The sequence below is a fragment of the Bombyx mori genome, chromosome 10 (genome assembly GCF_030269925.1).
Source record: "Bombyx mori chromosome 10, ASM3026992v2".
In the NCBI taxonomy this organism is placed as follows: domain Eukaryota; kingdom Metazoa; phylum Arthropoda; class Insecta; order Lepidoptera; family Bombycidae; genus Bombyx; species Bombyx mori.
Genome location: NC_085116.1, coordinates 12,606,493 through 12,628,560, shown reverse-complemented (window position 1 = coordinate 12,628,560; position 22,068 = coordinate 12,606,493). Strand labels below are relative to the sequence as shown.

The following is a 22,068-nucleotide window of genomic DNA, read 5'->3' as shown; positions in this document are numbered from 1 at the left end:
CCAGGTTTCAGTTTCATCGCTATACGGCTATCCTATCCTATTCTACAAAGTTTGTTCGCATTCATTACCATAAAAAGATTTTGAACCAGATTTGTAACGGTTGGTCCCAGCAGTAAACAATATTCTTTAGCAATATCCTTGGCAACGCATGTTCGAGAAACAGTAACTGTTCGTCGTAAATCAACCTTCATGTAATTTTTCGACTGGACTACAATAGAGATAGTACTCACAAATGCTGTTTTAGTGGCACTCAAAGTTGGACGTTTGAAGCCATGACAGTACCATCTAGGTCACGGGACAAAAACATCCATTTACTATTATGGAGTCGACAGTCACTAACATCAAAATAAAAATGAGTTTTAGTCTTCTTGGTCTTGTTTTATTGTGACACTTACTCGCTCCCCATGTGTCAGTTGAGTTTCCATCGCGTTGATGTCGGACTTCAGGCGCATCATCTGCGATTCGACCCTTGCGTTTTCCCGTTGAAGTTCGGTAATTTCTTGTTCTAATGTCATCAGATCTTCACCGTTTCCCGTTTGCATGTTCATCTCCATTCCTGAAGAATTACCAAAAGCTTTAAGTTAAAATTTGAGTTTTTACGATTATGATATATGTGCATAAATAGAAAAGTAATACAAACCTGAATATGGTTTTGGATACAGCGGTGTTATATCATCCGGGTACTTGGGTTTTTTCGTTGGTTGCGGCGTGGGAGTGGCGGCTCCGGCTACTGGACACCCGGAGAGCGACCGATGCGTCAAAAAGGATCCATTTATGTGGCCAGATCCATCACATCCGGGCGTTGGACAGTTCACTCCATCGAATTTAATGGCTGAAGCGGCTGCGGCCACAGCGGCTTTGTGTTGTTCGACGGTTCCGCCACTCTCCAAGACCCGCATTTTATTCCGATTCGCAATTGGACAGCCCGATGCGCTGTTGAAGCAAATTAATAGATGCGTTTGATACAAGAATATGTACGTAACTATGAATTTGTTGTTTTGTATCTACGGTACGATATCTATATGGCACTGTGGTACGATTCTTACCTTCGATGCGATAAGAATTTCCCTGTAGCGTGTCCAGATCCGTCACAGCCCGGTATAGGGCATCTAAGCGGCGTGCAAATCAAGAAACTCATTGTAAACCTGACGTAGATTATGCGAGAGCGAGGAAAGTATTGTTTTTTTTCAGTTTACGTAATGTCTACTTACGTAACTCGATATTTCAATGTCAGTCAGTACGCATCGAGACGGCTTATGGAATAATCAGTAGGTAGTAGTGGAACTATATGACTTGCGGATCTAATTTCTGTGTATTTAGCACAATACTACACGCAAAATGTACGATAAACGTTAGTCAAAACTTTAGTATAACTTTATATTGCTACGTCTAAATTACGCAATTGTTTTTTTTTTAAATATGAACTTACCTCAAAGGCTCCGAATCCTGGCCGTCTCTGGGTTTGCTCTTCGGCTTGTTGGCCCTCGGGCAGCCGGAGAGGGACCGGTGTGAGGAATAGTTGCCGGTGACGTGACCGGATCCATCACAGCCCGGCGTCGGACACTTCAGCTCTTGGGAATGTGGCTGGAGTTGGGAGCGATCGGCGCGCGGACACCCGGACAGGCTGCACATATACAAACTGCTTACAATGGCGTGGTAGGACAGCGAATCGTAACGTACAATGTATAATTAAATTTGGACGTTATAATAATAAGACAATACAGCACAATTTCATTGAACGAAAAACATGATCTTGATACGTGTGAAAGTTTATGAGAATTCGTTCCGAAGTTGTTGCTGTCGTGAATCTTATCGTTGATATAAGTTATTGCAATTTGATAATAGTGTGAATTTTATATCCAATTTTGATTGGTTTACACATTTATCACAGACTTTCGTATCATTATTAGCTTTATTCATTTATGAATGTTTTCACTCGATTTGCTGTAAGGAAATATGTATACATGTGCTAACAATTTTATTTCGCATGCATCGTAGAAGAGGGCAATGTAAAAATAATTTTATTTATAATTAAGATTCTACTATCATATTTCAAAAAACAAACGTGTCTCTTGTTAGGTTAGGATAATTTTAGTTTAAAAATATCTATAACATGAGTAGAGATTAATGAAAGTACCCATTAAAAATTGCATCATTGTGAAAATTACTGCAACTTTTATTTTGAGCAAATAAATATGAAAACATTGTAAATTAACGGTATTTGAAAGTAATAGTAGCAGTTGCACATCTGTGTCATAGCTTTCACGAAATTAAAAAAAAAATGAATAGATGTTTGTTTACATTCAAATATTTAAAATTTATTAAACAAAAATTAATTTATATAATTTATAATCCATTTATAAAAATAACATAAATTTTAACAAAAGTTTTTGTAAATTCTGTTATCTTATCGCTTTATACATACATATTTTATATTTTCATTTGAAACCCATTACTTTTTAGAATATCACTTAAAAGTTAACAGTCGTAATCCAAACAAAAAAGTTATCGAAAGTAGAAATTGAAACTATATAGTTGAAACGTCATTAAAGTCTATCAAACGTTCTATAAAAAAATTACCACATTATCACGACCACGACACAAGGAAAAACTATGAACGTTTTTATTTATTTATTTTTATTGTATTCAACAATCAAATGGTCCAAATCCGATCCAATTCTAATCGTTTTTATTTTTTATTGCTTAGATGGATGGACGAGCTCACAGCCCACCTGGTGTTAAGTGGTTACTGGAGCCCATAGACATCTACAACGTAAATGCGCCACCCACCTTGAGATATAAGTTCCAAAGTCTCAGTATAGTTACAACGGCTGCCCCACCCTTCAAACCGAAACGCATTACTGCTTCACGGTAGAAATAAGCAGGGCGGTGGTACCTACACGCGCGGACTCACAAGAGGTCCTACCACCAGTAAAAAATCATGATCGATTGTTATCTTGAGTTTTATTTCCAAAATATTGCGATTCTGGTTGAAATTGTCAATCAAAAGTCAATCAAAGCTAAAAAAACGTCAAAAGCATATAAATACTGAAAATTCATTAAAATATGAAAGATCTGACCGAAGTCGACCATGATTTATTATTATATCGAGCACTTATATCTATTAGGGTTATAGCAAGACCTTGGCTTCAAAATTACCGGACTGAAGTGAGTGGCTTCGCTCTATTGAATGATTATGATAATACTCTTGAATAGTCTTCTTATAACGGTCTTATACAGTTCTGATAACTCATTCTGTATTAGTCGGTAAACCTCGAGATTAAGACACTTTATAAAAACTACTGAATGGGTACCGGATATTTAATCACAAAATCTTCATTTACCTAATATTAATTCTCGTCCATTGCTTTCGTTCGTCATATGTTCGAATATAATTATTGCACAAGTTGAAAATTGAAACTTATGTTATTATGACTCAAGTGACATTGTAAAGCCGACTATCAATGTGCAACAGTAAGCTTGCGAATATATTTCATTAGTGCATACCTACATATATCTACATATTTAATAACAGTACACAGAGCGATGCATCGCCTGCTTTACCTTACTAAAATTGTAGTTTTGATGCTCGAATATTATAAGAGTAAAATACTATAATCAAATTTATTAAGCAATCCATTATTGGCGCGAAAAAAAAATTGTTACAAGAAGTCCAAGAAGAATTTCCATGATAAAAACCATCCTAAAGTATTATAAGAAATCTTTAATCACCATCGCAGAAGTCAGAATGTGTACCATCACTGCAGCGATCACACGAAAAACTAGATGAACTTATTTAGGAATTGTAACTCCAGCCGGGTACGCACCACCTTTGAATCCCCCACCTTTGAAGCTTTGAACAGCCGTCAAACAATAATATTGAAACTTCAATCTCATGCCCCAAGGTTGTGTCAATAGTGTCGTCTTGCAGGCTACGGTGATCACTTTATCTTAGGTCACGGGTAACATCAATCACAAAAAAAAAAAAATAGTGCACTTATGAAACTATTAAAAATTCAGTACTAACTGCGATCTAGGTTATTCTGTTTTTAGAATCATAATGAGTTATTCATAATGCACTCAATACGTCACGATCACCTTGTAGTGTTATTCACAATTATGTATTCATTTATTATACACGTTATTATGACTGTTTCACACAATGTAGAATAACGCAAAGGTATAAATAACTTAAAATGTGTTCAAGAAAGCATGGCAAACTTTACAAGAAAATAATACGTCATCAAAAATATTTATTTTACAAAAGGGTTGCCTCAATCAAAATTAGCCTTTGATACTTCGGGTCGATCGTTCTTAATGTCAGTATATTTCAATTGAATCCCTACAGACACAAACTCTTCGAATCATTGAGGATGTCTCTAATTGTAGCTCTTTTGGTACGCTCAATCATCTTTTCACTAGCGTGTACTTTGGGGACCCAAAATCAAGACCGGAATTATCTTTTCTTGTTACCACAGTTCCGCTCATTGCTGTTGGGTTTATTCGTAATACTTTTAAACTTTTACCCTGTACTGCCCATCTCCGAATTGGATTTAGGAGGTTTTTTATTTTTTTTTATTGCCTTTCTAGGCAGACGAGCATACGGCCCACCTGATGGTAAGTGGTTACCGTCGCCCATGGACTTCAGCAATGCCAGGGGCAGAGCCAAGCCGCTGCCTACCGCTAAAAGGTGCTCCCTCTTCACAGGAAAGTTAAGGAAATTACCTATTTTATGGCAACCAACACGCCGGCCAAATCCGTGACATTATGTCCATGGTTGGCGATTATAGCTAAACAATAGATGCCCCGAGAACTCGCTACCACTCAAGACCAAATGGCTTGAGCGATAATAATTATGAGCGAAATCAGTTTTATTTCAATTTTTTTAATTGCTCTTTTTATATAAACCGATGTTCCGTCATGTGCTCGAGCATTGTTTATAATTTTAAATTAGTCCGCACGTTATTTTGTTTTTCTTACACTTAGATTTCTCTGGAAGGTTCTCTTTAGCATAACATCGAATCTGCATCCGTTCGAATTTTAAAACTTTGACGTCAGTGTTAGTAGCTAGCTACTGTTCCATTTTTATTGATTTGTGTAACTGACTGTGTAATTAATGAACTTCTTAGAACTGTTTTTCAATATTGTGTAAGTGTGTTTCTGCCCGGAATTTTTTGTTTCATTTCATGTACTTTGTAAATAATCGGATTCGTTGTAAATCAATTTTTTTTTTTTTTTTTTTATTGCTTTGATGTGCGGACGAGCTCACAGACCACCTGGTGTTAAGTGGTTACTGGAGCCCATAGACATCTACAACGTAAATGCGCCACACACCTTGAGATATAGTTCTAAGGTCTCAGTATAGTCACAACGGCTGCCCCACCCTTCAAACCGAAACGCATTACTGCTTCACGGCAGAAATAGGCGGGACGGTGGTACCTACCCGTGCGGACTCACAAGAGGTCCTACCTCCAGTAATTACGCAAATTATAATTTTGCGGGTTTGATTTTTATTGCACGATGTTATTCCTTCACCGTGGAAGTCAAAGTAAATCTATTTAACAAGCAAAATTGTTTTGCTGTTTATCGTCTTATCTCTAATAGTTTGAATTTCGATGCAGCCACCATCTTTAGGTAATAAATCATTTATATATACACATATATGTTTACAACAGTATGACCTAAATTTACAATCTCCAGGTTAAAACAAAATATACGTAAACAAAAACAGTAACTGACTAGTGACAACGCACTATTAATTACATAAAGAGTAAATTGTTCAGTCAGTGCCAATTTTTCATACATTTAAAATAATATAACTATGACCTATAGATTTCGTTTATAATTTTTGTAACAAAGGTCTCGTGTTATGGATTTTTTTTTTATAGCTTATATATCTTTACTTAGATATATACCTATATTAGATACTAGCCGTATTCGTCCGCTTCGTCGCGCATTTAAAATTAACATTACTATTTATTGTCATTATTATTAGGGAGTCCAACCCTTATATAAATATTAGCCTATCCAATAAGTACATGTATTTTCTAAATGTATACAAAGTTTCAAGTCAACCGAATGCATAGTTCAGTAGTTATAACGGAACATCCGTAAAACCACTGTAGATTTATATATTGGTATAGATATATAGTTGTATATTATTGTATACATCTAAGTCGCTGTTTGGTGCCTAATAAAATAAATTTACCGTTGGCAGACGAATTATAGTAATATTACCAAAATACTATTCTTATTTCGTTTGTACATTGCAAGGCGAAATAACGAAGATTTCGACTTAGTCATACCCGCAACCTACGTTAATCAATTAAACATTCGGATAGTTAAAATAGAATTGAATTATTCAGAGAAATTAATATTTTAAATAGTTCTACGAGATCGAGAAATTTACCTAATCTATATATTATATTGAAATACTTTCGACAAGTTTGCTTTGGGAAGCTTATTAGTGAGAGTAGCAGATTGTCAGCAAATCGGAGTAGACGGTGTGACGCCGTGAGGAAGGAGGTGTTAGACCCTGAAAATGCATCGTTACGACCACAGATCCTTTGAAAATAACGAAAGTACTAAAAAAGAAAGATTTCGTTACTGCCTTTAAAGAATAAAATGCCCAAAACAAATTTTAAGTGAATAGCTAATAGTTATAATATTTATCATAATGCTTTTTTTCAGTGATGAGTTTCTTTCTATACATTACGTAAATTAAATCATCTTGATTTAATGCTATAACGCTTCCACACTGTATAACGCTGTTTTTTTACCTATTACATATTTTCCAAGTTATTTTCGTAGGAAGAATTTCTGGAGCGCCATAATAATATTTACTATATTTGGCGATGAAGGAACAAAATACGTTACAATTAAATATTGTTCTATTGCATTTATCATCAATCATATTGATATATTTCAACGCTTATAATACTTTAAACATAACATAGTATATCTATTAATGCTAATAAATTACTATATCCTGTAGGACAAGAAGCATGCAGTTAGTGTGCATTGAAATGTCGTGGGACGCGGCCAATTGGCGCGGAAATGCGTGAATTGACGTTCATGGGCACAATAATTGACAGATTGCGCGAATATACATTTTATTAAATATTTATTGTTAAGTGCATTCAATATTATATGAGAAAACACTACAATTTTAGTAGAACGTCTGGTATCAGCCGCGACGTCACGCTTTTGTTTACTTTGTGAATGTCGAGGTCATAAAGTTTGTAAAAGATCCAATCTAAATAAAAACGTTTAAAAATATGTTACTTCGCACACTTCAAAAACAATGTTATTTTATTCTATGAAGTTTCGTGAGTATAAATCGAAAGTTTTGTTGAATCTAATAGTAGGCCAGTGTTCTCGTTTTGAACGGCCGCGGAATTTTAGCGGTTATTACGATGCATTAAAATGCAATTTAGTGAATGCGCTAATTGCCGCTTGCCTGCGGTGCGACGCGAAGTGTCCCGAAATGTGGCCGGACCCGTCGCAGTCCTCCACCGGACACTGGATCAGGTCCCTCGAATCTCGCATCCGGCTACTCAGTTTCCCATAAAACTCGTCGAACTCGCGATGATGACTGACGCAAATAATAAATAAACTCAATTTAAGAAGCGAAAACAAAAGAAGAAAAAAAAACTTATGCAAACTTTAGGAACGAAATTTTAAAAATAAATATGGCGCCAATCTGATTTGACCTCAAATGTCCATTTTAGTTGACGAAAAATGTCATTAACCAAACAGGTAGGTATGTATATTAATATTATTAGTTACGGTCACGGTAAATATTCACATTGTTCACGCAAATCGAGCTTGTCGATACTTTAACAATATATTATTATTTATATTATCGCTCTTGTTTGTGTTCTTTCTAACGAACACAAGTCGTGAAAGTTTTTTTGTTTTTTTAAAGAACGTAAAACTTTTCTTACCTGTTTCGATGCATATCTTTGTCCTTGTAAAATGTTGAGCGTTTGAAAGTGACACGAATATTTTAATATTTGTATCTTATCGTTCATATGTGTTTATCTGACATGGTTGCGCGCTGTTTGGCTCGGTGAGCAAACGCGAACGCCGCGCTGCCGGTATATTTAGACTGATCCACCAACTGTGACTTGCTACGTTCCAAAACTCACGGCGATGTATTTCTAACCTAAAATAGCCGCGTCTGTTTATCTATCTTACAAAAAAAAGCACCCACGTGCTTCGTGTTCTTGTAAACAGTAAAGTGTAATAGTTTTAAACACAGAAAGTGTAATTTAATTACTTCAAGCGTTAATGTTTTTAAATAAAATGCGTTCATGGTGAAAAATATATTCTTATTTGTAATCATACAAAAACCAATGAACTTTTTCCGAATATGTCTTATCACATTTTGTCAAGTTTTAAGTAATCGATTATTATAATGATCGCCTGAAATTATTTATGACGCGTAATGCCGACCGACATTCATTTTGAGAGTTGTTAAGAGCGTTATATCATAATATATGTATCTCTGTCTATAGCGAGAGAGCGAAAGAGACAACAAAAACTTTGCCGAGAATCGCCGATCGGGCGTAATAGTTTGTAGTACCGTTTTCAATAACAATATTTTAACTGGGCGAAGTATGCACATCGGTCTAGAATGTTTAAAAATAATTTGTAATGAACACAACGATGATATGATGGATCAGTAGCGTATTTAAAGAATGAAAAACAAATATAGGTATATATCTTATAAAGATGTGTAATATTTGCCAAATAAAATTCTATTCTATACACGTATTATTATTTCAATTAAACGTCAATTTTGTCCGTATCCTCGGTAATATTTTTTATTATATCTCTCAATTTATTATAAATTTATATCTATATTTATAAAAATAAATTGTTGTTCGTTAGTCTCGCTAAAACTCGAGAACGGCTGGACCGATTTGGCTAATTTTGGTCTTGAATTATTTGTAGAAGTCAGAGAAGGTTTAAAAGGTAGATAAATATGAAAATGCTCGGAATTAAATAAAAATAACAATTTTGTTTTTCCTTTGATGTGTCCCCCGTCGGACGGGTTCCTTTTGTTTGTTTAAAGTTTATTTTATACAAAAGTTTAGGTCTTTTATTTATCGATTGAGGCACTACGAAGTCTGCCGGGTCAGCTAGTTATTAATAAAAAGGTACGTCTTCTTCAGAGTTGATTCAGTTTCACATATCTGATTTCATTCCATTATTTGATTAGATTTAAAGTCTCATGATGAAGATCTTTAAGCTTGCCTTTGATTCAAGAAATTGGTAGTACCGAGTTAATTATTACCAATAATTTAATAATACGAATTACGAAATAGATAAACGGGGCAACAAAATTTTAAATAGCGTTAATGGCCAGACGAACTCACGCCCTATTAAATGTTACGCAGTTGCTGAAGTCCTTAAATACCACAGCGTGAGACATCAGGTCTCAGTTTCAGTTTGATTGCAACGATAGCTATTCTGTTCTTCGGATGGGTGTGCATAATTGGAACGTGATAGAAATATCGGCCGTGATGCCAACACGTGCAGACTCATAAGATGCCTTAATATTAGCGCTTTCAGAGGGAGCAGTAGAAGTAGTTAGATAGGAAAGGTGAGCATGATATTCACTACTAATGATATTCGTAGCTTATAAATACCGACCGACATGATCGAGCTTTGGTAGTCTTCATGTTATGAGAAATATCCGTTGATCCAAACGTGCTCGTTTGAACAAAATATGCAGTTAAATTGTCATTGTTTTCCCTGCCTAATCGCAAATTGCTTCGAGGGGCTATTCCAGCTACAGAAGATTTGGTAGGTAAGCTACCTAAGCTTAATCAAACTTGCTAACACTACTCTGAGCAACAGAAGTGCTTCGCTGAATCTACCACCGGATCAAAATTGCGACCCGATTCCGATTCGGAATCCCAGTGATTATAACCTGATAAGGAGCAAAAAATATAACTGTGTCTGTTTATTGTGACCTATGCGTTTAAATTGAAACTTTTCATACTTCTTGTTGCAGTACTGCAGCTGTAACTATCACAGAATAAATAAACCTCTGTGCGAACGAACCAATTGTGTGAACGAAAATTTAAAAAGATAAGTTAGCATATATACAATTTTAGAACGACATCAGGACCATCGATATACAGAGGAAAAATACCCACTCGGTGATAGATCTTACCTTTGTGGCTTTCTCCATAGCGTGATCTCATACCATATACTTGAGTGAAATACATAAAAGCATTTGAGACTGCCCTTTGATCAATTTAAAAATCATATGAGGTTTATATCGTCTTTAAAGGCAGATAATCTCATAACCCACCTGATTTTATGTGGCTATTGTACTATTATTAATCGAAGATTATCACTGACAGAAACTGGCAACGCCAGGGCCACAGCTACGCTACTGGACTTTTTGGCGGGAGCGCGAGGAGTGAAGTTGTGTGATTTGTTTTATTTTGTCTATTTAGTGTTTCTTCAGATTTAAATTTGTAATAAAGGTGGTTTATTAACTGTTTAATATCTGTGAAAGTGCACAAATGTGGGAAAATGAAACAAAGCCTCTGAACATAACTTCTCGGGATCCTCCAAAAAGTCAATTGAAAAAATCTCAGTAAATGACCACCATTTTACTAAGATTATATTTCATCCCATATCATCTCATTTCATTTTATTTCATTTCACTACTTCCGCTATCTATCTCGGAATAGTATATTCACCTTGTATCCTTTGGCTTGTCGTGCGGCGCGTGTGGCGGCGGCATGTAGCAGGGCGGAGAATATGGCGGTGCGTGAGGTGGGTACGCCGGCGGAGGCGGATAGGCGCCGCACTGGTACTGGTATCCGCCGTAGCCCGCCGCTGCCGCAGCCGCCGCGTAATCCGGCTGACCTAGCCCGTATCCCGCCACTGGGTGCGGACTGACACCACCGTAACCTGTTCAATAGATATTAATGTTATATTAATAATATTGTTTTGATAGAATTAGAATATCTATGTCATATAAATTGAAAAGTTATATTGTGGAGTAAATAAATGTAATTATTATTATTATTAGTATAAGCGAATAGCTCTTCGTATCTGCTTTTACAAAGATCTGAGGAATCTATTTGATAATTATCCACGTTAAATATATCCTCGATAAAATACTGACACATAAAAATTCACTTTTTGAAATAAGAACTAGACAACAAGTTGGGCTTGAGATAGGTAACGATTTTTTGGGCTTATGTGCACCCAATGACAGAAGCATGAGGTTTAAATGCAACTACCATCTATGTCAGTAATATGAAAACATTGCTTCTGAAGACCACCGTAACATTCAGAGTTGCAATTTTGTTACTAACAGGAACAATATCTTTGAAACTACGATTACTTTAGTTTAAAATACACTCTTTTTTATAATTAATAAAAAAAAAATTGAGATTAATGTTTCCGAATAAATTCCCCTGTAGGTATTATTGCGTAGTTCCGCTGCGATAGTTTTTAATAATTTCTTTTAAATTCAAAAAGTTTTGATTCAATTCAAACGCTCATCGCTACTGTAAATAAAGTAAAAAGCTACTGCTTAAAAATCTAGGTTAAACGAAATGTTTTTTCTACAGCTAGACATTACGCTCACGCGGTCCACTTAGTGTTTCTACTTAATCCCATAGATTTCACAATATAAATACAGCTGTCCTCGATGAAGGAACAACGTCGTGTAACAAAAATACGGTAGCACCATAAATTTAGTCCATTTCATTTATCTATATATTAATACGTGAAGCAAAAACTTTGTATTCCTTTGTATGAAAATTGCGCGGACGGAGGAGTATGATATTTTCCACACTTATAGAGAATGTAGAGAAGAAGTCCACAATTCTAATATTTTTTTTTAAATAATGCATAAAAGACAACAAATCAATAAAGAAAACATTACACACACTATCATGTATTTGACGCACACACGCATGCATACTATTTCTTTATTGTCAAAATTTTGTTCTTGACGTCTGTGGTCAAATTGAGAATAGATTAATATTGTTTGTTTTTATTAATATTTTTCTAACGTGTAGTCTTGGCGAAATTTGTGATTATAGAAGTCTAATAGTCTTTGAAAATAGAATAATAATAGTGTATACTTATAAGTGTATACTTATAATTTCAATTAATTATAGTCGAATTTCGACTACCGGGCGACCACTAGTTATTATTATTATTATCTTTAGCCTACTTTTATAAAACGGCCGCTTCCGGAGTACAAGCTAAATATGTATATTAGGTAATTTAATTCTGTCTTGTCATTTCGTTGTACGAATACGAACAGGAGGTTGCCACGAATTCGTAGGTACGTTGTATGGCGTACAGCGGGGAGTGATTATCGCGGTCGGCTTTTAATTTGCACGACGTGTTTTACGTTACCGCTGTGTGAACGAACCTAATGTTTTAGAATGAAGATATGTTTGTAATTTTTTGTATTACCAACTACATTTATTTATTTACTTTTTATTGTGAATTCAATAGCAACTCTGAAAAAAAATACGGTAAATAAAATGAGAGTTCTTATCGATTAAAAAGTATTCGTAAAAAGTATTAAAAAGTAAGTATTCGATATGATCAATTTTTTTATAGATTTTATGGCCTGGTAACGAGACCTTTAAGTTCACTCTTATATTTTTTCTTACTTTCTGTTTTAATATTATTATGAAAACTGATATAAGGCGAAATGACATGGAGCTGATTAATTTAAGCCTTTAATCAATTGGGATGAAATTAAATTAACGAAATGAGATGAATGAAATAAAGTCTCAGTAAAGTGGTGGTTATTTAATGAGACTTTTTCAGTGGACTCCTTCGCCCCTCGCGTTCCCGCCAAAAAGTCCAATTATTATGAACCAACTTAGTACATAATTTAGTTACTTATTGATTAAACTATTGAATAAGTCATTATTATCAAAATTATATTTAGGGTGCTGAAATTGAGTTTCAATTGTTGATTTCTATAATGTCCAACGAATACTACTTTTGTTTATTTTGGAATTGCCACTTCGAACGCTGTTAAATCTGCAAATTATTATTAAAATTGAATTTTACCTGCGGTGTCTCGGTGGTAGGCTTCCAGGTACGGATGGCTACCGCCGCTGTCCGGGGTAGATTCTCGACTATAGGAAACGGCGCCGGGGAAGCCTCGACTGAAATCAATAAATACAGTTACGAAAATCATAGTATAGGAGTCAAAAATCAAAAGCTACTTTTTTTAATGAAGCTATACAAAATTAAAAATAAATTTACGCTTTAATCTCGGATTTTTTATTGTTATTTTTTTTCTTTCGAATACTTTTCAGAGTTCGTGGTCACGAATGACTGAAGCCGACTAACGTGAGATTAAACCGTAAAAACAGTTTTAATTATGTTTAAGACTCGAGAAAATTCGATGAAAATACTATATCTATACAACGTAGGTAAATTTGTTCGTCTTCCTGTTGTGCCTTGTTTTGAAAACAACACAAATACTATAAATTGAACAGATTGTTAGTTTCACTATCAATTTTGAATTGCTATTCAAGAACGATAAAGTACAACATGGTAAAATGTTTTAAATGTAATTTTCAGGTCGCGTAAGGTAGGCAAGCCTCACCTATGTGGTAAACGGGACACGCTAAGGTCGAGGGTCTGTCCCTGTGGACTGGGCACCTGAGGGCTGGCCGTTAGCTGGGGCGAAGCTCCCGGCTGCGGGCTGCCCCGCGCGCCGCCGCTGCCCCCGCCCGCGCTCGTGTACACCGGCGACGCGTATGGACCCTGTTGTAAAAATTACTGTTTAGCTTTCATTTTAATTAAGCGACTTCTCAAATGAACGAATTTCGCGCTCCAAGCGTTTCTTTCAAAATTATGTCTTATTTTTGTCTGGAGAAGCGCGGATATTCCAGCTCTAATATGTTTAATTTATAGTGGTAGTAATTTCCCTCACCTGTGGACTACCACTTGAGCTGGAAAGGTCTATTGCCGGCCTCGGATCTCTCGGATCTCTGGGCGTGGGACTTCGGGGACGTTGGGCCTGCGCAGCTGCGATCTTCACCGACAAATTGATGGCCGAGAAACCTGGTGGAACGCCTGGTCCCATTGCGCTCACACCGGCAACTCCACCACCAGTCTCGTAGTGGTACATTGGTCTAGGAAAACGAATTGATCACATTTCCTGATCTGATCTCGAAACAATCATTGTTGCATAATATTAATGTCCTATGAAGGAAGCGAAGGGGAGTCTCGTTTACCACATAAGTATCTGGCGTAGGCGTTAACTATGACTAAAACTTACCTAGGATAAATAGGTCCAGAACTGGTCTCCTGTTCTGATTGGTCCGTCTTCATGGGCGTGGGTAGATGTGGATCGTGGTAGCGTTCCTCCTCCCAACCGTACGACCTCTGCGGACACTGAGGGTCGTAGCGTTCGAAGGCAGGCGCTCCTTCGTAGCAACGAGACTCGTACCCATATCGAGTCTCGTTCATTTGACTACGAAACGTTTTTAAATTTCAATATACAGTAAATTTCTAAAAGTACTGTATCTAAATGAACTATTATTATCTATACGAAGAACATCTATATTAAAAATTCACTAAATATAAATCAAATAAAACGATACGTAAATATGTATTCTTATTTATATTTGAACTCTAATCGAAATGCGATTATAATTACTGATACTACAAGATTTAAATTAAAATGAAATATTTAGTTATTATTTTTCTGTTGTTTTGATATTGTCATTTTATCTAGCGAAGATTTAGAGGTAAAACAGAGAATTTCCAAAATTTCTTATTGATAAAACTAAAGCTAGTCAATAGCTTAAAAAAAACAAGTTTGTTCAGACAGTATTATTATTGTTTTCGTGTCATGAAGGTTTCCTTACATTTCAGACAAGATTCGTGAAGTCAGATTTTGTTTTTCATTTAAAAGATTTTTAAAAATTTTTTTATTGCTTAGATCGGTGGACGAGCTCACAACCCACCTGGTGTTAAGTGGTTACTGGAGCCCATAGACATTTACAACATAAATGTGCCACCCACCTTGAGATATAAGTTCTAAGGTCTCAAGTATAGTTACAACGATTGCCCCACCTTTCAAACCGAAACGCATTACTGCTTCACGGTAGAAATAGGCAGGGCAACCTACCCGCGCGGACTTACATGAGGTCCACCAGTAAAGTATCTTATTGTTACATAATGTCGAATATCCTATCGTGTACAAAGTAGTTTTACCTATAGGATCGGACGTGGTCGTCCGGTGGTCGATCGTACGGTGATCGTTGGTCGGGTGGCGCGCCGTAGCCGGCGTGGCGCGTCTCCATCCCTGCGGGGGAGTCGCGCTCTGGCTCGGCGGCCTCTCGCTTCGGCACGAGCAGCTCGGGGGCTTCTCTCTTCACGGGCGGACTAGGCGGCGAGGCCGCTGACTCCCTCTCGTGGGAGACACGCGTCGAGTTTGGGTTCGACCCGTTGTCGCTCGATAGAGACACGGATACCGAAATCGGAGCTGCTGTTATCGATACTATATTAGGAAAAAAGAAAAACTTAAATTCCACAGTAAGTATGATCTTATAAACTGTTATGCTTTGTCTGTAAAAATAAAAAAAGAAGTTCAAAATGACTCACAGTTTGAAAGATACCGATGCACGAGCTAATGTTTAAAGGTCGAGTAGAGAGATACGAAGTTCTATTGTAAACTTACAGGTAGGACGTGTGCGTTGTGTTCTAGCGGCGGCCTTGCGTGCGGCGGCTGTAGGGCAGCCGGAAAGAGACCGATGCGTGCTGCGATTCGAGCTCACGTGTCCTCGACCGTTGCACCCGGGCGTGGGACACTTCAAGATCGTTTCGTGCAGCGCCAAAACTATCCCGGAAAAGAAGACGCTCTTATTTTTTTACTATCGACTTGAATGCGGCTTTAAGGTACGCGTCCATTGTCCCGCGCTGGACGCACCAAACGCCGTCATTTATGAGCAAAAAATACAAAGCAAAATAAAATCCGTGCGGTGCGTCTGGCCAATGGACGCGTACCATAGCTGCAGAAGATTATGATGCTAGCCTTGAGAGCAAACGCGAGTGCTGAGATATGTTGAGGAAGGGTTTAAAAAAAAACTTTTTCAAATGTATATTGTCTCCTTGTTCAAAGAGACATAAAAAATCGCATGCCTATTTGCTCAACAAAATTTGACTGTTCAAAATATGTACACATTTCTTTTTATTTAAGAAAGACAAAGATTTTGCCCGTGTTTTTAGCTTTTTTTTGCTATACACATAAAATGTTATTTGTAGGTATGAAGCGGTGAATAAAATTTTTTACTCATTTTCGTAATTTTAAAATGTTCTTGATTTTATAATCAAGAATGATTAATGAATAATATAAATATCGATAGCAATCGATAGTGTTCAAATATTTCCCAAGTCATTATCAAGGAAGGTAGTACACTTAGTTATACTAAATGCGATTAGCATATTCTCTCAGTCATCACCATAGTATACTGTCTTTTGCATTGCTAGTCTGTTATAATTTTTTTTTTTTTTTTGCTTTTATGGGTGGACGAGCTCACAGCCCACCTGGTGTTAAGTGCTGGAGCCCATAGACATCTACATCGTAAATGCGCCACCCAGCTTGAGATATAAGTTCTAAGGTCTCAGTATAGTTACAACGGCTACCCCACCCTTCAAACCGAAACGCATTACTGCTTCACGGCAGAACTTAGGGTAGTGGTACCTACCTGTGCGGATTCACAAGAGGTCCTACCACCAGTAAAAAATAAATAAAACGATACGAAGATAAAAATAAGTTTTATAGCACAACCCTATTAACAAAGTGTGAAAAAACTACATACTACGAACATAACGAACTACATTAAGGAATGAATTACATAACTTCTTCTATGTACTCAAAAATTATAGGTAAACTTAACCGTTAAATGTTCCAAATGAAAACTCTAAAATTATCGATTGGTGAACATAAAAAAAATGGGAAACTGCAGTGCAGCGATGCTCTAATTTCATTTCACCATTCTCCTGACCCGAAAACCTAATTCGCTTGGAATTTTAATTTTCCACTTGTAAATTTGTTATTTAGTAGATTTATATACAATTTTTGTGGGATATTTTATTATATTTACAAATATATATTTTTTTTTTTTTTAGTTCAGGACCGATTTTATTTTTTTTATTTTTTATTGCCCTTGTACGCAGACGAGCACACGGCCCACCTGATGGTGAGTGGTTGCCGTCGCCCATGGACTTCAGCAATGCCAGGAACACAGCCAAGCCGCTGCCTACCATTAAGCATCGTTATGAAATATAGTTAGTGTTTATTTATACGTATTTACAAGATGAAATTATTTTGTGCATTAACCTTTAAAAAAAAAGTTTCGGAAACAAAAAATAAAATTATTAAAAAACAATCTAATCTTATCTAATCTTAAGTTGCAAAGGAAAACGTATTTATTACGTAAGCACAATCTACGAACGTCTATTTTACGATGATCGCTTCAATAAACTACTACTTACTCTCCGGTGTAACTTTATCCTTTCTTGGGCATCCTGACAGACTGATGGAACAAACGATAACAATTGAATTACTGATTTAAATACATAATCCCATCAAATTTTAGTTAGCTTTTTTATTATGATAAACATTTTTAGTTTTAGAGTCATTTCGTAGCTTTCATGTTTAATTGCATAGTTAATTTACAATGCAGAGCTTTTTAAAGTATATTAAATTTCAGGCTCTTTAATAGAGTCGAAATATTAAAAACAAATCTGTTCTTAATTAAATGTGGAACGAGAATAAAATTGAGGGTTGACCCATGCAAGGAGAATTGCGAGAATGCGATTGTCATTAGCGAGATTGTTTTGGAATGTGAGCACTTTATATGATTCTTCAACTGTTCATATGATGATAAAAACCGTCAATAGTAATTGTTTTTATACCAAAATATACTCGATAAAGAGGCAGATATAACAAGGTAAAATTTCTGGATATCCTTTCTTGTTTATTCCGGGAATCTCTCATCATGTAAATTATTCTTAAGAGTAAAAGCCTTGTATGAAGTTTTTGAATATGTGTTTTGAAAGTCTTACAACGTTTTAGAGCTTGAACTTCAAGTTTTAACGTCAAATATAATCATCAAATAGTTCTATCTGTCGTTTCGATGGTGGTGTTATTCGGGAGACGTTTCATGTTAGGGTATGTTTCAAAATTTCAGGAGTCATCTGAAGAAATCTGTACTAACCTTCTATGGTGTGTGTAAAGGCCGGTGACGTGGCCCTGCCCATTGCAGCCGGGTGTGGGGCACTTGTTGCCTTCTGTGAACAAATCGACCGATGCACAAATTAGTGTTTTCCTAATCAGTGGAATGGGGCGTGTGCGTGGATCGATACAGGCGGGCGTGCCACCCGACCGGGGCGTACCTGCGCAGCCCCGCCCCGCGCCCCAGCCCCACCCTATAAATACAACTTCAAAGAAAAAATAAAGAACGCCGAGCGGCTGCGCGCCCACTACGCAATTTTTCTTTCAGGAGTAGCGGGGCGGTACACACGCTCCGCCCACCGCCCGCTCTGACCTCTTTTTATTACTCGACGCTCTGACGTAAAACCAGCTATCACGCAGCAATAAGAAAACGTTAAGGTCCCTTGTATAAAATATACGACCTAACGTAGGTGGAGTCTAAACTTATTCGACTAACGCCGACCACGTACGAGCTTATTTCGTTTTAGGTATTTTTTTAAAATTCCGCTGAAACCATTTTATATTCTATGACAGCGCATGTGACAAAAATATTAAACACTTTCAGTATTCATGTAAGGCATGTATTGGTTTCCAATTTCAAAAATTTTATTGGTGTGCCATGATTCGATGAAAATCGTTTTGTTACAGCAACAGAACCCGATATCGTGATTTAACCTTGAAACTAAATAGACTGTATTCGAGCGTTGTAGGCAGGTCGTAAAGAAAGTTTGAGTAGCAAGTTGGGGGACTGCGACTGGTACCTCTGACGACGGGCGGCGAGAGTGCAGTGAGCGGTCGCGAATCTCGTGCCGGCTGCGCGGTTGGAACTGCCCTGGCTTCTTGCAGCGCCGTGGCCGCGCGTGACCCCACTCCTGCCGGCTGTAGCACTGTATACTGTTTCGAAGCACGGTTCACTGAACTCTTCTCGTGATCATTGGAATACCCCCCGAAAGGTTCGCTCGGCAGTGTAGGTCCGTGTAGCCTATGTTTCACTTCAGCGGGAGGCTTGAAAGCCGATTGCGTGGTATATGGCAGTGCAGCCGTCGCCGCTTTGTAAGCGTTGTACAGAGACTGCTTATTGACGGACACAATATCGCCTTTACGTTTGAATTTAAATTCTCTATCGTCGTCGAATTTATCGTCAAATCGATCTGACATATCTATTTCGAGTTCATTGGAAGACGAATCACCGAGCTCATCGAAATTAGTTCCATCGTAATTAGAATGTCTGCTTTCTTGATCTTCAGCAATCTCTCCGCACGTATTCAATTCAATATTTCCATTGACACCGTTAATGTTATGCTCCTGCTGTTCGTACCGCATAGCAAAACTTTTTTGTGTGGTGTCATTGCTTTCGGAAGACGGTGAGGGCGGGGACGGCAACATATTATTATGTTCTTGCCTTCCGTCAGCAAATAAGTTTTCGAATCCGTTCGCTTCATCGGTGACGTCACCGGTGTGTACAATCGTATGATCACGAGTCCAGCTTCCTGAGAGCGTTTTTAAGGCAGCTTGTGTTTCTTTGATGAGTGTCTCTTCATCCTGGTCAGGTTGCCGAGTGGTGTAAGGTCGGTGCACTGGTAATGGGCGGCGTCGAGGTTCGAGTTCGTCCCGTCTCTCATCGTCCAGTAGTCTCCGTCGGCGTTTCCCGATCACGTCTTCGTCCTCCATGGAAGCTTCACTGTTGGTACGCTCTATACGCCTCTCTCCTATTTTGAAAGTTTCTACATCGACACCGAACTCGAGTCGCCTCTTGTTGATTTGCGTGATTCCGGTTTGAGCCGTCAGCGGTGTACTCCTGTAACAAATGACCGCTCTAAGCACAGTTTTCTAAAAAGCTACAAATATATTTCATAACATTACACAACAAGAAAGTAAAGTAAAAACAAATAGTTGTACTTGCGATTCGTTTTTTCATCCACAATCAGAATATTTTTACGCGGAAATGATTCTCGGCGTTTCCATTCGACGTATATCACTTAATAAAACACTTTTTTTTGTTTTGTTTAAATGCACAAAAATCGTTCCCACGTAAAAACCATTTCACTCAAGAGCTTTCAGACCAAATAGATTGTTTAATAAAATAAATAAAAATGTCTCAATAATCATATTCAATTCGTCATGTTTCTTAGGGTATGGTCAGACTAAGTTAAAAGTTTATTGTGTCCAATATTTAAATGTAAAATATTTATGGATGTTAACCGTGAAATATTTCCAACAAATCCGCACTAAGTTTAAAATGTTTGTATCGGTCATAGTAATTAAAAGTGAGACGCACCACGCATACCGAAATTCCATACGCTCTGATATACATTTGATGTTAAGAGAAGAATGCAAAAGTTTCCTTAAAACTTTTATTCATACTTCACAAGTTTTTGGGGATTGTCAAAGTTTTGACATTCGTTCTTCTAAGTCACCGATTGCTTTAAGAAGGTCATGGATTCTCGAGTTTTTAATATAAGTTAATTTTGCTCCGCCAAAAGAAGAAACCTTTTTTTTTTCCTACCTATGCTGATAGCCTTGGGAGGCTATATCAGCTTCGCCCTAACGTGTGGGTGAGCTCACGGGGCTTAAACCGAAGTGTTGCTAGCACTGGCCCAAACCATTACGACGTTATTGAACAGCGAAACGTTCTGAACTTGTACAATATGCGTTCTACTCGACTCGAGATAGTTATCGATGGTCCTCGAAGTAAGTACCTCCGGGGAGCCACCGGAAGGCCGCGTACCAATACGCCCTACAAACATTTACGTACGTGACTTAGTCGCTACCCCAACACAAACGCAGAATGTTTTCGTACGCTGAATATGAGCCGTAACGCAAATTCACGTTCGGGTATTCGCTTAGGGTAATTAGATAAACCCTGAGGGTAGATGCTTAACCGGTTTAAACTAGTGCTCGTGCGGACCTTTGTCAGCGGGTGGCGACTGCCGGGTTATCTTTGGGGCTACGTTAATTGTAATGCTGGTAGATTAGGGTGCGTTATAAGAATATTTAAATGAATAAGTCGATAGAAGGTTTCTAACGAGTAAAAACCATTATCGTGTAGCAAATAAATAACAGACTTCCAGAACATTACCAGAAAACGTGAGAGTCAACTGTAAAGTAGTATTTTAATCATATTCTCAACAGGCGTAAAGGAATATAAATTAATATACTGCATAAACTATGTGGTAATTTGATTTACTAAACAAAAAATTACTTTTATCATTCTCGTTATATTAATAGAATTTCTTAAAATTTTTTTTTATCAAAACTCAACTTTCGTTTTATCACACAATTCCTGCAGTTTAAGATTCATAATTCAAAATAAGTAATCTTGTTAAATATAATGGCCGAATCTGCCAAATAATGCAATTAAATAGTTCAGTGAGTTAATGTTCTGAGCATGCAAACATTTGCATAATACGCTGTAATACCCCGAAAATCTTATAACGATTCCTTAGAAAGGTAAGACATCGGACCCTTTCTCGGTTGAGGGTAATAAGAAACACGCGTTGCCCCGCGGGCCCCGCAGACGTCGCGGCTCCAAAATTCAAATTGCACCTTAGAATTCTTAATTATTGAAATCATAAATCAAAACGTGCCGTCTGGGCGGGCGACCATAAAATTGCGCGGGGCTACGAACGAGCGAACTCGAGTGTGGTAGGATTAAGACATTATCACTTTTCTTTCAAGCAGTCGCGCCCTCTCCGGGCTCGGCTCGACTGTAAATCAGTAGCTAAATCCTCTGGATTAGATTCATAGAGTTGCCGCGCGGCCTGAGGATCGGCAACCGGTGATAATGGCGTCGTGTGCTCGCGTGATTTTGCTTTTAAATCGAC

At 37.3% G+C, this 22,068-nt stretch overlaps 1 protein-coding gene across 3 annotated transcripts in view; it reads right to left on the bottom strand.

Annotated features, from left to right (window-relative positions):
• The window catches only part of LOC101736789 (myelin transcription factor 1), a 277,664-nt gene that overhangs the window by 1,988 nt on the left and 253,608 nt on the right, over positions 1 to 22,068 (bottom strand). The window contains exons 6-20 of one of the 3 annotated variants that reach the window (XM_062670682.1): positions 19,006 to 20,042; positions 18,249 to 18,321; positions 17,524 to 17,564; positions 15,707 to 15,865; positions 15,241 to 15,526; positions 14,300 to 14,494; positions 13,952 to 14,153; positions 13,622 to 13,782; positions 13,078 to 13,175; positions 10,725 to 10,938; positions 1,430 to 1,639; positions 1,047 to 1,109; positions 641 to 933; positions 396 to 556; positions 231 to 285 (exon numbers count right to left, since the gene is read on the bottom strand). In XM_062670682.1, the coding sequence (XP_062526666.1) occupies positions 241 to 285; positions 396 to 556; positions 641 to 933; positions 1,047 to 1,109; positions 1,430 to 1,639; positions 10,725 to 10,938; positions 13,078 to 13,175; positions 13,622 to 13,782; positions 13,952 to 14,153; positions 14,300 to 14,494; positions 15,241 to 15,526; positions 15,707 to 15,865; positions 17,524 to 17,564; positions 18,249 to 18,321; positions 19,006 to 20,042 (3,238 nt within the window). In that variant the 3' untranslated portion in view covers positions 231 to 240. The remainder of the gene's footprint in view (positions 1 to 230; positions 286 to 395; positions 557 to 640; positions 934 to 1,046; positions 1,110 to 1,429; positions 1,640 to 10,724; positions 10,939 to 13,077; positions 13,176 to 13,621; positions 13,783 to 13,951; positions 14,154 to 14,299; positions 14,495 to 15,240; positions 15,527 to 15,706; positions 15,866 to 17,523; positions 17,565 to 18,248; positions 18,322 to 19,005; positions 20,043 to 22,068) is intronic. The other 2 variants (XM_012697547.4, XM_021353499.3) reach the window with 2 other exon arrangements.